Source organism: Heteronotia binoei, chromosome 3, assembly GCF_032191835.1.
Source record: "Heteronotia binoei isolate CCM8104 ecotype False Entrance Well chromosome 3, APGP_CSIRO_Hbin_v1, whole genome shotgun sequence".
In the NCBI taxonomy this organism is placed as follows: domain Eukaryota; kingdom Metazoa; phylum Chordata; class Lepidosauria; order Squamata; family Gekkonidae; genus Heteronotia; species Heteronotia binoei.
This window is the reverse complement of record NC_083225.1, coordinates 133,492,619-133,510,251: the sequence shown is the minus strand read 5'-3', so window position 1 is coordinate 133,510,251 and position 17,633 is coordinate 133,492,619. Positions and strand designations below refer to the sequence as shown.

Genomic DNA, 17,633 nt, shown 5'->3' with positions numbered 1-17,633 from the left:
CCTATCTCTCAGTTCCTCAAAGCTGCTATGGGAAACCAAAATCGAGAGCCACATATCTCGTAATGGGAATGGAGAGAGGGATGTGTGACTGCGCAGGTGATCGTTTGATGAACATCAGTTACACATAAATAAAACCTTATTTTCATCATCATGGTCACTGTGCAGTCCCACATGGAAAAATAGTGAACCACTTTAACACACTTCAGTGGTAGCTGTGCTGCTCTCAGTTGAACAGACACTGTAACACCACTTTTCTGACCTCTTTTCTGACCTCTGTAACACCACTTTTCTGACCTCTTTTCTGACCACTGTAACACCACTTTTCTGACCTTTGCTTCCTTTGCAGCATAGCTGTTCGTGGCATAATGATTGGCAAAAGAAAAAGAACCACAACACTACTTTTCAGGAGAGACCTTATGTCCCTTCTTTGTACTACCATAAGCAATAAAAAGATGTGGATCGTTCCTAATTCTTTCGTTCTGTTTGAATAAAAGAGAAGTGTTCATAGCACACTGAGTGCAACCAGTGCTCAACTTTGTCCTTTGCAACAGGAAAAAAAAATAGAGAGACCACAACTTGGAGGGTGGAGACTACCTTTGGGACAAACTGAATCTTTTAAAAGGGTGGGTCACATTTAAAACCTTGCAGTTTGCTAAACCTGCAGGCTGGTGTAATAAATATGAAGAATACTACCTAGATTGCTAAAAGGTAGAGGTAACAAGTAGTTGTCAGCTCAAGGAATGGTCATGTGCTTAGAAAGAACAAGGGAGATTTTCCACTAGGAAACTTAATGAAACACCACCAAACCTTTCATAAAGATCTTAGATTCTCATCAGGCAAATAATTTTCTCCCAATGTGCATGAAACATCACTACAGTAGCCAACTGGACCTTCAGCGAGATGCAGAACAAGCTAAATGAAGCAAACACTCAAAAGACACATTTTCAGAAGACACAATTTATAGTTCAGGCCTTTCAAAGATGCCAAGGAGACAAACTTGTTCTGCTGAAGTCTATACTTTTTTTTAAGTAGATGGGGCTTTTTGGTGCTATCAGAAATCTCTTTGACTGGATCTTTAAAAATCTTGAAGTAATTCTGAATATGCCATGCTGTGAGATGTAGGAAGGCTATGAATTGTGGTGACAAACTCTGCCCTATGAGAAGAAGGTGCTATCATGGGGAAACATGTAAAACTCCACACACTCCATGATATGGAGAGTAACCTGACAAACTAAGTTTGCCCAGGTCCAAAAGGAGCTATCAAGGTGGCATGGGTAAGCTCATCCCTCATCTTGCAGGGGACTCTTGCTATGAGAGAGAAAACCCCACATTTCAAAAACTGGGTGGAGAAACAAAGATTCAATCACCCATTCAGGAGCATCTATTGGATCCTTGCTGAGGGAACTGCTGATTATGGGAACTGGATGGCCTGGGCCATGCAATGATCAGTGATTCCAAAACCGGGGCAACAAGGCCATGCCTCCCTGTTTAAATAAAATATGGTTGTCATATTCTCCACTGCTGCTTGAATGGTCTTTCTTTTCAAGTTGAGCATGAAAGACTAACATTACATAACACACTCCTCTAAAATGCTTATGTGCAATTATATTGCCTGAGGAAACCAGATGCCACTGGCTATAAGATGGTTGCAATATCCCTACTCCACCCTTTGAGAGAAGATACCTATCTGTGGATTACTTCTTTGGTTGTGGCAGAAAGGGTTGAAAACTCTGATAAATGGAGTCTGAAGCAATCTTATCCAAAGTCTCACCAAGGGTACTACAACAGTAGTGGGGGCCATGAGAACCAACAGCCTCTGTATTCAGAGGGCTGGATGGAAATTGCAGAGTAGGAAATTCCTTATTAACAAACAAATAGCCTGTATCCTTTCTAAAGGATGAAAAAAACCCTGGCATTGACTGAAAAAAACCCTGGCACTTGCCTTGTGAAAAGGACCCAATGAAGGCTGTTTATTCAGTTTTTCTCGAGTGACCTGATGTAATTCCTTCAGGTTATGTATGTATATAAGTGCTGTAAAGTTGCAACTGACTTATGGTGACCCCAGCAAGAGGCTTTCAAGGCAAAAGAGAAGCAGAGGTGGTTTGCCATTGCCTTCCTCAGAAGAATCTTCTTTGTCAGTCTTTCACTTAGCTTCTGAGATCCAATGAGATCAGACTATACCGTGCTGCCTTCCCTACCATGCCTTCTGGTTACTGAGATTCAAAAGCAGTTGAGAAAACAGCCCATAACTGATCATCCAATCATCCATATACAGGAAGATCTTGCAATCCTGTTTTCTTGGAATAGGCAACTACCAATAGGACCTTTGCAGAGATGCTGGGTGCAATTACAAGGCCAAAGGGCAGAAATGATGTGCCACACCGGAATCAAAAGAACTGGGAATGCACTATTTTGAAATGAAAATACACATCCAACAGGTCCAGGTTACAAATCACACCTTTGGTGCAATAGTGGCAGACTGTTGTTTATAGATACCTCCCTGAATTTATTTACCTGCAGCAAGACTTATATCTGGAATATGCTGCCTATTCCCTTCTTTTTGTTAGTTTTGAGTAGAATTCCAGTTGCTGTTCCATCACAAGCACCGGTTCCACTGTTCCCTTCTATAGAAGGGTTGAAGCCTCTCAGCAATTTAATAGAAAGGAGTAGGGAGGTTGGCTGAAAGAGGAAGGTCATGTAGATGAGGCCTACATTCTAGGGCATAGTCATCTGATATGATAGCCAAAACCAACATCCTGAGATGGCTTCCATTGAGAATGGGACAATTGCCAGATTTCCTATGGAAACAGAAGGAACTGGAATAGGCTGTCAAAAACCCTGCTTATGAAATGAGACGGTTAAGATACTGGGACATAGTCTTTCTCTTCTGGGGGTGGAACAGCAGACCATGATGCCGCATATGAAGATGCTTAGGGAGGGCAGAAAACAAAGTATGGTTTCCTATGAACTCTGTAGTAAGGGGTTTAGGGTCTGGAATACCTCATTGGTCTATGAGGGCATTATTGAGAGGGTGTAACCCTCAAAGATCTAGCCATGTATCTATTTTGGCAGGTTATCTCAAGAGCATCATCCATTTGAGAACTGAAGACTCTGATCACCAAAAGAGAGTTCCTCTGTTCTGGTCTTTGTTTTGCTAGGCAACACAGTTGAATGCAACCAATTGTGCATCAAGAAGACAGCAGTAGCAAGATTGTGTGTAGACCAATAAGTGCTAACATGTTAATCTGCTATTTAGACAGTTTGGAGACCTCTAATTGCAGAGTTTTAGCTAATCTACATTTTCCCTCTAGGAGTACTTCAGACAAAGATATTTTCCCCAGTTGATAATGTCCCATGATCACTTTGTATATCACAGCTTAAAGTTAGGGGCTGAAGAGGAATAGACTTTGCAGCCAACTGTGTTCAACTTGTGCCACCCCCCCCCTTCCACTGGAGTGAATGATGGGAACCTCCATTTCCCCTGGAGTGCTTTCACAATGGAATTTGATGCCAGCTGAGTGAAAAGGAAGGGGCATCCATCTGGATCTTTTAAAGCATCTCTTCTTTAGTGAGGCAGGAACTGAGGCAGCCATGAACCCTTGTTGATGTCTGGAAGACTTTTCGTGATGGAGAAAGTGACCACATCAATGTACTCCATATGGAGAGCACTAAAGCCTGTTCCAATGCACCTCAGTTTCTAGGGATTGTACTAATAGTACCAGTGACCTTTAGCTGGGCAGAGGAAGCCACAGGAAGTGTAGGACTAGTTATAGCAATAGTGCAAATGCCCCAGAGATCTAGAAAAAAATGGAATTCCCAGTAGTATTTGGTCTCTTCACCCATGGAGGATATTCAGAAGGAAATGCCCTTCAGGGTTGTTCATATCTAGGACAGGGAGGGATATGACGTACCACAGTTGTAGGAATCTCAACAGCTTTTTATTCTGAGCTTTGTAGGACTGAGCAAAACTTCTGTGAGGAGTTCTAACATTGGGGTGGTATTTTTGGAACAGAGATTACTAGGAGAGGGCAGTGGGAGTTAGCATGACTCCAAGAAACAGGGAGGACTTGTACCTGCTTTTGCCTTGGAACCATTTACAATGTCCTTCACCTGTTTTCTTTGTGCCTTGCCTTTTTGGCAGGGGGCTGGATGCTGGCTTATTTGATGACATCAGAGTGGGGACTGGAACTGAGACTGGAACCAAAGATGGTGTTGGAACTGATCTCATGGTTGATGGAATAAAGGCTAATCTGGCTTGCCTTTGGGGTATGGCTCTCTATATAATGGAGGGCTCAAAGGTCTCCCACAAGGTTGGCTTGACCTGTGAGGTCTTGTTGTGGTATGCTTTCAGCGTGAAAGCAGCAGACAAAGCATATCAATACATCATTGGGCAGAATGGCAAGAAAGGTCAGTTGAAAGAGCCCAGTTGGGGAGGGGGGATGGGTTACTCTACCTAGAGAGGGCAGGTATGAGCCAGAGGCTCAGGGAAGGAGGGGTCACCAATTGGTGAGGGACTCACCCATCCAGCCTGTCCTTGCCATGGTGAAAGAGGTGCCTGGCCCACCTTGCCTCATCTTGCCAGGCCATCAAGCGCAGCTGGGCATCTCCTGCTCAGGGCTGGCCAGACAGGCACTACTTCTCTCCTCTAGGGATAGTGGCCCTTTTCCTAGGCTATTTCTTCTCTCCCCACCCCATGCATGTCATGCTCCTCCTTGAGACATAGTAGACATAACAAATGGTCATCAGACTGAGAGACTTCAATGCTACAACTGATGCAGTTCTTAAATAGAGTTTTCTATGCCATTTCAGAAAGATAATGCTCTAAAATTTGTTATAAGGGAGACTGAGCAAACAAGAAAACTATATTTTCCACTCTTCCTTTCAGAGACACTCAATACCCAAGTTTCAGATAAACCTGACCTGCAGGGAGACAACTGAGGGACAGGTACACGCCCCCCCCCCCCGAGAAAAAAAAAACCCTTGAGCCAAAAAGGTTAGGAAAGAGGCATGAAGAGGGAGGGGAGTGCCTGCACATGTTATAAAGTGCTATAGAATTTTCCATAGCAGATCTGAGCATACACAGCACCCATGTGGGATTGCACAGTGCCCATGATGGGGAAACTGCAGCACTAACGTTTCCATCTTTACATTGTTGAAGCAACTTAAGTTTTGCTTTTCTCACATGATCTAGTGGCTCCATCCATACCAGACTGCAAAATTATAGGGACTACAACATATGGACACATTGTTAACCTGACATGCAATTCTCAGGAAGGATCCCCAACACCTCAGTATTCCTGGCAAAGATTTGATGTACAAAACCAACAAAAGGAACTCACAGGAGCAGTGTTATCAGGTATGAAAAATTTAATTTCCTGACAATACTTCGTGGAATATATTTTTTCTTTTCAGATTTGAAATGCATTTTCATTGTTGATCTTTGAAATCTGCTTATCACAAGAGGAATTTATATTTATCGTGATTTAAACATATTTCTTATAGTCGTGTCATCTTGTGCAAAGGAAATGTGGGTTAGCTTTGGTGTTTTTGTCTTTTGCAAATGCACATGTAGCCCAAAGAGTAAGCACGTATCTCTTACAGACCCTCTCCCTTGCCCACCCATAATTATTAAATACCCCCTTTTAAAGTGCAACAACAAAAGCTTTATGAGTTTGCTGGAGTGGGTGGAATTGTGACATAATAGGCACTATGCAAAACTGCACATTGAGATCATGTACCTTTTCCACATCACTGTTATTAGTCCTTTACTGTTGTGCTTTTATTTCTAAAAAAATAATGAAGGCAGCAAGAATCAGTGGCTTGCCAAAGCACCTTAATATACTTTTTAAAAGCATATTTTAAGCTATTATCACTGGAAAAAGTAATGAACTCTTTATAGTAGTATCATATTCTCTTTTTTCACTGCCCCCTTGGTTCATTTTCTCCAAACACTTGCGTCTCTCTATATGTGGCCAGGTTCACAAACTTTGATTTCAGATTAATAAATCATGGGAGCAGTAAGACAGAAGTGGCACTCTAAATCCTCTTCAATCAGAAGATCTATTTCCATTGAGGCCAGGCCCATAATTCTACCCTGAGCTCTTTTAAAATTAACACTACCTAATAATAAAATCCAGCATAATCATCTGGTTCCTTTCTCATGACCATTAGAATCACCACTTCAGTTTATGCTTTCATCCACTTCAGAATCCTAAATTAACTAAGTTAATGAAAATATAGACGACTACTTACATATGGTAACTGTCACATGTCATCACTTGGTGAGTTGGTTGCCTTCCAAGTAGCAAAATCTTGTTACCCTGTTGCTTCCCAAATTTCAGATGTACTTTCTCATTATTGGGATTCTGATGGGTAGTGAAGATGTTCATGGTGTTTAAATCCACAAAAACCAACTTGGGTCAGTGGGAAGAAACAATACACCAATCTGTACTGGAAGACATAGCCCTGGTGCAAGTGAAGACACTTGCCTATGCTAATGCTATCACTTTCTCTAGCTATCAAGCCATCGCAACAATGAAATGCTGTTCCTCCCCACCCAAAAAAGACATTTTATGCTGTGCTAATGTGACTGCAGAAGCGTTAAAAGCATATGCCTGTTCCTTACAGGCTTGCCCCACTTCCATGATATAGTTTTATATCCCACCACAATATTGTTAAACTTAGAGGTTTGGTTTCCCAGCTAACTCCCATGACAATGCCCTGAAATTCTGGGGATGCTTTTATTCTTGTTCAATTGCTTATGTGTAATTATTCTGTGGCTCTTTGTAGAAGAGAACTGCATGCCCCGAAAGAGCATCATAGAATGCACTGTGAGAGCTAGTTCTTCACTACTCCTCCCAATTAAGAACTCTGTGATGTGTCTTAAAATGTATTTTCAACACACTTTTCTTTGATTGTCCAGATAAATCCTTAGAAATGTGTTTGCTGTACACAGATTGACCTACAGGTGGAAGCACTGCACCAGAAATAGGACCTGGTCATAGCTGACATAACCAATACCTCTCAGAATGGACAGTATTTCCCATCTTTCTCCATCAGAAATAAGTAATTTATTCCAGTCTCCCCCCGGCAATGCATAAGGAAGTTAGAAAAAACACACTTTAAAGGGTACAAGAAATTTTATAAGCCAACACGAGAATTCAGCTGAGATATTTCATACATTGCTTGCTCAGTTTATCTCAGTGGAAAATTCCCAGTTCATGCTATCCCTATCTCTGTGTGTGTGTGTGTGTGTGTGCGCGCATGTGCACCCACCAACACTAGGGTTGTCAACAGGCTTGGAGAAAACTGTCCGACATTCATTTAGCTTATTTATAGCCCACTTTTCTTCAAAACACATTACAACATATAATAATAATAATAATAATAATAATAAATTTTATTTTTATATCCCGCCCTCCCCCACCAAAAGGCGGGCTCAGGGCGGCTCACAGACATGACTACGTCATGATTCAATTAAAAGCAGATAAACATTATAAGTACAATACAATTACATATATAGATTAAAATACATAAAAATAGGTGCTATAATTTCTGGTGTCACAATTACATATTAACAGCTTCAGTTACAACATAAGATGGCTAGAGTTAGAATGATTTTATCAAGTTAGTCTGGTCCTAATTCAAATGCGAGTTGGAAAAGAGAGGTTTTGCAAGCCCTGCGGAACTGGTTCAGGTCCCGCAGGGCTCGCACCCCCTCTGGGAGTTGATTCCACCAGCGCGGGGCCACTAATGAGAAGGCTTGCTCCCGAGTTATCTTCATTCTAGCCTCTCTTGGCCCAGGGATTTGTAGGAGGTTTTGGGAGCTAGATCTTAACGCTCTCCTGGGGATATATGGGGAGAGGCGGTCCCTGAGGTAGGCAGGTCCTCGGCCATATAGGGCTTTAAAGGTAATAACCAGCACCTTATACCGAACGCGGTAGACGACCGGTAGCCAATGCAGATCCCGCAGCACCGGCCGCACATGTTCCCACCTAGGTAGTCCCATCAACAGCCTGGCCGCTGCGTTCTGCACTACCTGAAGTCTTCGCGTTCGGCACAAGGGCAGCCCCATGTAGAGGGCATTGCAGTAGTCTAGTCTTGAGGTGACCGTTGCGTGGATCACAGTTGCTAGGTCGTCGCGTTCCAGGAAGGGAGCCAACTGCCTCGCCCTCTTAAGATAGAAGAAGGCGGATCTTGCGGTGGTAGCTATCTGGGCCTCCATCGATAGCGAGGATTCCAGTAGCACCCCCAGGCTCTTGACCTTGCGCACTGGTGTCAGTGGCGCACCGTCAAAAGCTGGCAGAGTAATCTCCCCCCCCGGTCCGTCCCGACCCACGCAAAGGACCTCAGTCTTCGTTGGATTCAACTTCAGCCCGCTCAGCCTGAGCCAGTCAGCCACGGCCTGTAACGCCCGGTCCAAATTTGTAGGGACATCACCAGTCCGGCCTTCCATCAATAGATAGAGCTGGGTATCATCAGCGTACTGATGACAACCAAGCCCATACCTCCGGGCAAGCTGGGCAAGGGGGCGCATAAAGATGTTAAACAATGTCGGGGAGAGAACTGCCCCCTGAGGCACCCCACAATGAAGCGGGTGTCTCTGAGACAGCTTCCCCCCAATTGCCACCCTTTGTCCCCGATTTTCAAGGAAGGAGGAGAGCCATTGTAAGGCTAGCCCCCGAATTCCTGCGTCGGCGAGGCGGCGGGTCAGCAGCCGGTGGTCGACCATGTCGAACGCCGCCGACAGGTCGAGCAGCAGCAATACCGCCGAGCCGCCCCGATCCAGTTGCCGCCGGAGGTCATCTATGAGGGCGACCAAGACTGTTTCCGTCCCATGGCCCGGGCGAAAGCCGGACTGGCATGGGTCCAAGGTGGAAGCGTCTTCCAGAAAATCCTGTAACTGCAACGCCACAGCCCTCTCTATAATTTTGCCCAAAAAGGGCAAATTTGAGACCGGCCGGTAATGTGCCAATACGGCCGGGTCTGATGTAGCTTTTTTCAAGAGAGGGCGGACCACTGCCTCTTTCAGGGATGTTGGGAAAACACCCTCCGAAAGAGATCGATTTATAATGTCCCGTATAGGACATTTCAATTCCTCCTGGCAGGCCTTAATTAACCAGGAGGGACATGGGTCCAGATCACAAGTTGTGGATCGTGCAGTGCCAAGAATTCTGTCAACTTCCTCCAAGCTGAGCGGGTCGAAGCAGTCCAAGGTTACATCCGAAGACACGCATTGGGCCTCAAGTTCACTTACTGCGTCTAAATTGGCGGGGCAGTCGTGGCGGAGCGATTGGACCTTATTGGACCTTATAAAGGGAAAAAATGTAACCATACAATATAAGTACAGTGCAACAGGACTAGGAATGCAAAATTAAAAGGCAATGCAAGCAACAATGAAAGCAGCAAACTAAGGTGAAGGTATTATGTGAGCAGTTCTGAATGTGGAATAAGGTATAAGGTAATGCTGATACCACAATAATAGATATAAACAAATATCTATTTGTTTATTATAATCGTTATTATATTATTATAATATTATTATATATATATTATATATATATATAATATATTATAATAATATAATATATATAATATAATAATAAAATTATAATATAATATATTATTATAATATTATTATAATCGTTCTAGTGAACTACAGACCTATTTCTACATGCAAATGATCAGGTGGACTGTTTCATAATAATACAGTTCTGGTTCCATTATTAGAATGCCATCTGGAACATTTCAGTTTTGCACATTTTGCAGAAACGTGTGTGAACCTTCCTGACTTCTACAGGCAAGCCATTCTGTAAGGTGAGAGCCACCACAGAGCACCCATGTGAATGGGCAACTGCTGATTCTTAACCATCTGAAGGGAGGAACCCTCAGAAAGCTTTGCTCTGAAGAGCAAAGTTGTCACTGTGCAGCATAGCCGGAGAGGTGGTCCCCTAGGTATGTGGGTACCAGACCACAAGAGCTTTTAAAGTGATAATCAGTATTTTGAATTGAACCTGGTAACTAACTGCTAGACAATGCAGTGAGTGTAGGATGAGTATGACACATATGTTCTGCCTAGCACACTCGGCTAAGTGGGCTGCCACATTCTGAACCAGATGCAGTTTCTGAATTGATTTAAGACAGATCTATGTAGATTGCATTACAATAGTTTAAACCCTGAGGTGACCACAGCCTGGATCCACATGGCTAGAACAGATGAGTCAAGGTAGGGGGTCATCTCCCAAGTTAAATGAAGCTGACAACATCCTTTTCTGGGGTAGCTGCATTAACTTGCTTCTCCAGTAGCAATGCCGGGTCCAGAATGACAGCTAGAAAGTGTCAGCTATACCTCCATCAAAAGTGGGCAGCATAGCATCCTCCAAGATTTCAGTCTTCCCAACTAGCATTACCTTTGTCTCAGTGCCGGATTTATGTATAGGCTAAGTAGCCTGAAGCCTAGGGCCTCTAAACCTAGGGGGCCTCCACAGAATCCAGAACTATCTGTAGAAGGCAGGAGGCCAGGCTGCAAGTTGGTAACTGAACCTCATCCCAAAGGAAAATAAGTATAGGGATCAGTTCAGGGACAGAGGAACTGTGTTTTGTCTTATTTTATTTGTGCTCGGTGATGTTTTCCTTTCTGTTTGATTTAAAGTGCCTTTTGTGTTTAAAATCCTGTTACTTGTAAATAGTAAATAAAATCTTTGTTCTTTGTTTAAAACCCCAGTCTGGTGCTCTGACAACGGAAGCTCACCTACTCTGCCCACTATCAGTGCCTTAAGAAGGGTCCTGAGAGGGGAAAAGCCCCAAAATGTGCAGGTGCCAACCCTCCAGGAGAAACCCAAAGTTAGTTTTCATCTCCAAACCCCAGGAGTCAGCCTGAGGGATCTCACTGCCCCTCAAGAAAGGCATAGGGAAGTCAGTGAGTGGTGGCAGCTACTGAAGAGTGATAGAAGCCTACCAAGAGGTGGGAAGGCGAAGCGGGGCTGACGAGGCATAAACCGGCTACTCAGTCCCCCAGGGCTGAGGGGGGGGACGCCAGGCCCATAGCCATGGGGGACCCAGGGACCTGGCCTCCCCATCCAACCCTCCTTCAATCTCTATGGCCCCTCCTTTCCCCACCATTTTGGCAATCCACACTCTCTCCACCACCACTTCTCTGGCGCCCCTGATTTCCCTGCTGCTCTGGTGACCCCACCAGCGCCTCCTCCTCCCTTCTTCCCACCTACCCAGTGAAGCGCCGGCTCCTGGGGCTCTTTCAAGGCACCCTCTCGCCGATCAGCTGATTGGCAGGAAAAGCCACACCAAGGCCAGCGGTTCCTATGTTGGCTTTCTGGCATGCTCAGCATGTTCAGTGCTGGCCGCCCCAGTGCTGAACATGCTGAGCTGCTGGAAAGCTGGCGTAGGAACCGCTGGCCTCAGCGCAGCTTTTCCCGCTGATCGATGAGGTGGGGAGCACCTTGAAAGAGCTCCAGGAGTTGGAGCTTTACTGCTTCATTGGGTGGGTGGGTGAGTGGGAGGGAGGAAGGGGGAGGTGCCGTGGAGGGAGGAGGGAGCCATCAGAGTGGCAGGGAGATTGGGGCCTGCCAGAGCAGTGGCCGCAGAGAGAGTGGGGACCACCAAAGTGGGGGGCCCCTCCACTCAATTTTTTTTTCAATGCCTCCCCTCTGACTAAAATTTTCCGGCTATAGGCCTGGTGGGTGCCCATTTCACCACAGTGGAAAACTGAATTCTGTAATCTTCTTCCACAGCTTTAGCTACTGAAGGGTTTGATGACTGGCAACCCCGCCCCCCATCTTATCCAAATTCATGAAAACTCAGAGAAGCATAGGAATGCCATGTTGGCCTACCTAAGAAGGAAGTGAGGGCAAACGTTAACTTCCAAGCTATAGGAACAAATAAAAACAGAACAGCAGTATTGGCGGCTTGTCATGGAGAGAATTATTGCTGTAATATGCACTCTTGTATAACAAGGTTTACCATTCAGAGGAGACAATGAACACTTTGGATCTCCAAATAATGGCAATTATCTTGGTCTTTTAGAACTAGTGGCAAAATCTGATCCATTTTTACTAGCTCATATCAATTGGTTTGGACATTCTGGATCAGGCAATTCCTCTTGTTTGTCAAAAACTATATGTGAGGAAATGATTCAGCTCAGGAAAGAAAAAAGTTAAGAATGCAATTCTGGCTGATGTGAGAAAAACTGGATATTTCAGCTTTTCAGTAGATTCCACTCCTGACATTTCACATACTGATCAATTGACTTTAATTATCAGATATGTATCACCTGTAGATGGTTTGCCAACTGAGAGATTTTTAACTTTCCTTGAGCTAAAAGACCACTCAGGAGAAAGCATGGCTGATTTAGTGTTCAACTATTTCACTACTGAGCTTTAAACTGACTTTAGAAAATGCTGTGGGCAGTCTTATGACAGCACTGCCAACATGGCTGGTATGTACAATGATATGCAGAAATACCATATTTTTCGCACCATAAGGCGCTCCGGAGGATAGGACGCACCTTCCTCCTGGGGGGCGATCCGCTGCCTCTTCCTCCGATCCGGCGCTTCCCCCGTGCCTGCTTGCCTGGCTCCATCTTTTTCAGGCAAGCGCTGGGATCGCTCCACGTGGCCCCAGCGCTTCGCAAGCGCCGGCTGCGGAGGGGGCAGCGTGCTTCCTGCTTGCCTGTGTCCCTGCCTTCAGCTGTGATGTTTAAAGCAAGCGCTGGGATCGCTCCTTCCCCCCTCCGATCCTAGCGCTTGCTTTAAACATCACAGCTGATGGCAGGAACACAGGCAAGTAGGAAGCACCCGCCCCCTCCGCAAACGCAGCGCTTTGCGAGCGCTGGCTGTGGTGAGGGCAGCGTGCTTCCTACTTCCCTGTGTGCCTGCCTTCAGCTGTGATGTTTAAAGCAAGCGCTAGGATTGGAGGGGGGAGGGAGCGATCCCATTGCTTGCTTTAAACATCACAGCTGAAGGCAGGGACACAGGCAAGTAGGAAGCACGCTGCCCCCTCTGCAGCCGGCGCTTGCAAAGCGCTGGGGCCACGTGGAGCGATCCCAGTGCTTGCCTGAAGAAGATGGAGCCAGGCAGGCAGGCGTGGGGAAGCACCGGATCGGAGGAAGAGGCAGATCGCCCCCCCCCCGAAGGTACGTACCTTCGGACTATAAGACGCACACACTCCCCCCCCCACTTTTTTGGGGGGGGGGGGAGTGCGTCTTATAGTCCGAAAAATACGGTACATCATTGAAAAAACCAATTTGCAAGAGTTATTCCATGTGCAGGTCACTTTTTAAATCTTATGGGCTGTTCAGCTGTGGATTGTTGCCTGTTTTGGCATTATCAATGAAATGTATACCTTCTTTTCATCCTCCACAAAGAGATGGGCAGTTCTAAAATCATTTTTGCCACCTCAGTCTAAAGTGCCTAAATATTTGTCAGACACTAGATGAGATGCACATGCAAAAGCCACAGAAGCTGTTTTGGAAAGTTACAGCGCTATCACTGATGCCCTCAGTCATTTGCACTCTGATGTTAATGGGAAGGGGGAGACTAGGCTTCAAGCTAACAATCTTTTGCAGAAAATGGAAGAACTGGAATTTGTGTTTATGCTGCATTTTTGGACCCATGAGCTAGGCCATTTCACAAGGTTAGCGAAGCACTTCAGAAATCAGACCTGTTATTGAGTCCTTGTGCAAGTTTGTACAGTTCACTTCTGGATTTTTAAAGGAAAATTAGAGAAGATTTTGATGAGCTTGAGAAACAAGCAAAAGCCACCTTGCCAAATGTTAACTACAAAACAAGGAGACAAAGAGTAAGGAAACGGCAAAGAAATGACAGAAGTGCACCTGATGCCTTAGATGCACTTTCTTCAAGAGATAAGTTTAGGATAAAATCTTTTATTCCTATATTAGATGCACTTGAAGCCAATTTTTAAAAAAGAAGCACTGTGTTGAGTGATGTTGCACAATTGTTTTCCATTCTTGCTAATCTGACAGCATCTAAGCAAGAAATTCAGCAAGGTGTTGAACTGTTGATGGAAGCATACCCAGAAGATATTGACCTGAAACTTATTGATTAACTTTTGTACTTTCACCTGTACGTGAGACAAAGCCATAGGCTTACAGAAGAGCACTCTCTGTCTCATACAGACATTTATCAAATTATATACAAGAAAAAAATTCAGATGACCTTTCCTAATGTGGAAGCAATCTTGCAGCTATTTCTTAGCTTTATAGTCACTAACTGCTCAGGAGAGAGGAGTTTTTCAAGACTCAAAAGAATTAAAAATGAATTAAGCACCACAATGTCTCAAGAATAACAATGTCTTAAAAGAATAACATTTATACATTTTTTCTAATCATTATATTTAACAATAACATCTTATGTCCTTTAGAGGGAAACTGTGAATTGCAGAATTTTAAATACCCATCATCATCCTTGGCTTCCCTCAATTTTGTTTACAACACTGTTCCATTTTCTTCTAGTCGTGAGGGTGGGGGATTGGGAGAGGCCTCACAAGTGGAGTAGCCTAGGCCCTCTCTTCATCTAAATCCGGCCCTGCTTTGTCTGTTCAGGATTCAGCTTCAATTTGTTCACCCTTAGCCAATTAAGCACACCAGTAAGGCACTGGTTCAGGATCGCTACAGAATCATCAATTGATTTACATAATAAGGAGATACAGAGCTGGGTGTCGCCCTACACTGACAAACTGGTTTTCAACAGAAATCACTCTTAACCACACAGCAGCCATCTAGCTTTCAGTTCACTCTTTCTCAAAACTTCAGCACAAAGCAGGTTTGAGAAAGACTGACAAAAAGCTAGGGAAACCCTCCACTAATGCACCACAATGCATGGTGGGGGAGCAGGGAAAAAAACCTGCTTCTCAAAAGCATTGACCTTGGCGTAGATACCACATGTGGAATTAGCCTCAGTGGCATCTCTATTTCTATGGTAAAATATTTTGTATTATAAACTAGTGTAAATCAGTTCAATCTTATACCTGAAATAAGACTGTAATGGGTATTAATAAAAGGTGTTAGATGGCTTTTAGGATCATATATCCTTGGTGCCACTCAACCATTTAGAGTTGTGAGGTCTGAGCCATTGGATCCTGGCAACCAATCAGAGCATTTTCTGGCAAGCACTCTGAGGTTATCTGGAAATTAGATGCCCACAAGCAGCAGTGATTTTATGAGAACCCATCTTTTACAGGAGGAAGCAGCTAGTAATTTTGTTCCCTTCCCTGAGAGGGTGACTCCCTATACAACTACTAGAAAATGAAGAGGGCTCAATTTTCACATTCGCTCATTGCCCAAATGTGGGACTCGCCCTTTTCCTCATTTGTGGACCTCCTGGAGTATCCTTGCAGAATCTCAAGGGTTTGAGCTAATACACGTGCTGTTTGGCTCATTTTTTGCCAGGATACTGGCTGATGTTATGGGGGACACTTCATGTTGCATATTTTATAGGTAGACAAATTACCCATTTTCTGACTCTTATGGTTTTCAAGATATTGTAACTATCTGTGAAAGAACTTAGCAAGAACTTAGCAAGAACTTAGCAATTTTGGTACCCTTTTGAGTCAGTCAAACATGCGTCTTTACATACACACATTCAGACACACAATATTAATTCACCCTTCTATGTGTCCAATTTATCTCAGTACTATGGGAATCAAGGTTCAGCATTATAAAATGCCTGAGCAATGTGCCAGCCGGATGGGAGCCACCTCATGGGGAATTGGCTTCGGTCCGGGGCAGGGTGGCTTGTTCACCGGTGGCAAGGGAGGTGTCCAAAGGACTCCTGGCCTTGACTGTGCCGCCAACCTATGCCTTGCCTTTGCTGCCAGAATTTTAATAAAGTGGCCCTTAGTTTACCCAACTTCCTGTGTCTGTCTCTTTATTCTGACTGGGGGGCAATGATGTTTAAGCTGTAACTTCCAATCAACTGGGTAATCCTATACAAAGACTGGAAATGGGGAAACAGTATTATGCGTACAGCAAAATAGTTCATCACTGTCTTAATGCTATCAAATCTTTCTGGTAGATACCATCATATTGTCCAATCTGCCAACACTAAGGACTGGCTTATGCATATAGGAGAATAAGATGATAAAACAGAATGTGCCATATCACGTTGCAGGTTGGGGAATCACAGTTTTGAGTGCTCATCTATGTTAAAAACACCATACAAACAGAAATTTGGCACAGCAGTTATAAGGGCAGGCCACAACTCCTTCTGCTAGTTTTCTATTTGTAGGGATGATTTTTTTTTAAAAAATGTGAATGTATGTTCAAGGAAGGAATCCATCATTATTATTATTATTATTATTAAATTTTATTTGTATCCCGCCCTCCCCACCTAGGCAGGCTCATCCAAAGCCTGACATCCATTCCACTACCTCAGAATATACTGTCTCATTTTCGTACATGTATAGTAGACCAGGCCTAAGTCTGATAAGGATTTATGCATGGTAAAGTAGTAAGCTCTTATGTCTTTCATTGTAACCTCATAAACATCTAAAATTGTATTGCTGCTCATTTAATTGCTCATGGAATTGAAGTTTTCAAAGCATCTTGCCACCATTAAGGAGGGAAAACTGTTAGCAGTTTTTAAAAATTAAATGTTACATTTAAAGCCTTACATGTTCGTAGACCTAGTTATTCAAAGCACTGCATGCTTCCGTAAAAGCCTGTCTGTCAGTTAAGATTTTTTACTTCTCTGCTTTCTAAGAGCATGCTGGTGGCTCTTAGCCTTTTTCTTTTGTAGCTCTACAACTCTGAACCTATGGCTGCACCTAACAAAAACACATCTTTTTACTCAGGCTTTTGTTGACTATTCTGTTGATTTTTTTTCTTCAACATGTTTTATTTTGACTTGTTTGTGATCAGGTAATTTTATAACCCATCGCAGTAGGTTTTAATGTTAATTTTAATTGTCTTAAACATTTAATTATTGCTGTGTTATTTTTGATTGGTAATATACTATGCAGTTGCTTTGCATAACTGAGGTTATCAATTGTTGCGTTATTGTTATAATAAATGACTGAAAGCCACCTCAATAGCTGCTATGATGAGAGTGAGTGTGTGTATAAAAATGAGACAAGAAATCAGTTTATAAACCAAATAGCATCACAGGAACTGTTCTCTTAAATCACACTGTGATTAGGGCTATTTTTGCTCTCATAATTATGGATTGCATTTTGATTGACAGATACCAACAAATGCAGCAACTGGATTACAGATTGAGTCCCTGTACAAATTTTCAGTTTGTCAAATGTAATTCCCATATATGGCATGGAATAATCATCATGTGGTTTGTGCTCTTGTGACTGTCATTGGATTTACAATAGTGACAAACATAAGCTCTGCACTTGCACCAGCTATCTGTTGATGATTTACGGTTTCTCTTTTGCTACAGGGGGACTGTTGACTCTGAAGAACATTTCTGCAGACACCTCTGGCTTCTATATCTGCACTTCCACCAACTCTGTTGGAATGAAGTCCTGTAACATGACTGTTTCCATTTCTCCTCGTAAGTGAATGAGAAGTGAAATACTTTTGCAGAGTGAAGGAAAAGACACAACAAAATCTAAAGCCCCCTCATATCCATATTTATCATTCTGAAAACTAT

At 43.6% G+C, this 17,633-nt stretch overlaps 1 protein-coding gene across 1 annotated transcript in view; it reads left to right on the top strand.

Moving 5' to 3' along the window:
- The window catches only part of GPA33 (glycoprotein A33), a 41,484-nt gene that overhangs the window by 20,712 nt on the left and 3,139 nt on the right, over positions 1 to 17,633 (top strand). The window contains exons 4-5 of the mRNA XM_060234466.1: positions 5,192 to 5,356; positions 17,421 to 17,534. Coding sequence (XP_060090449.1) covers positions 5,192 to 5,356; positions 17,421 to 17,534 — 279 coding nt within the window. The remainder of the gene's footprint in view (positions 1 to 5,191; positions 5,357 to 17,420; positions 17,535 to 17,633) is intronic.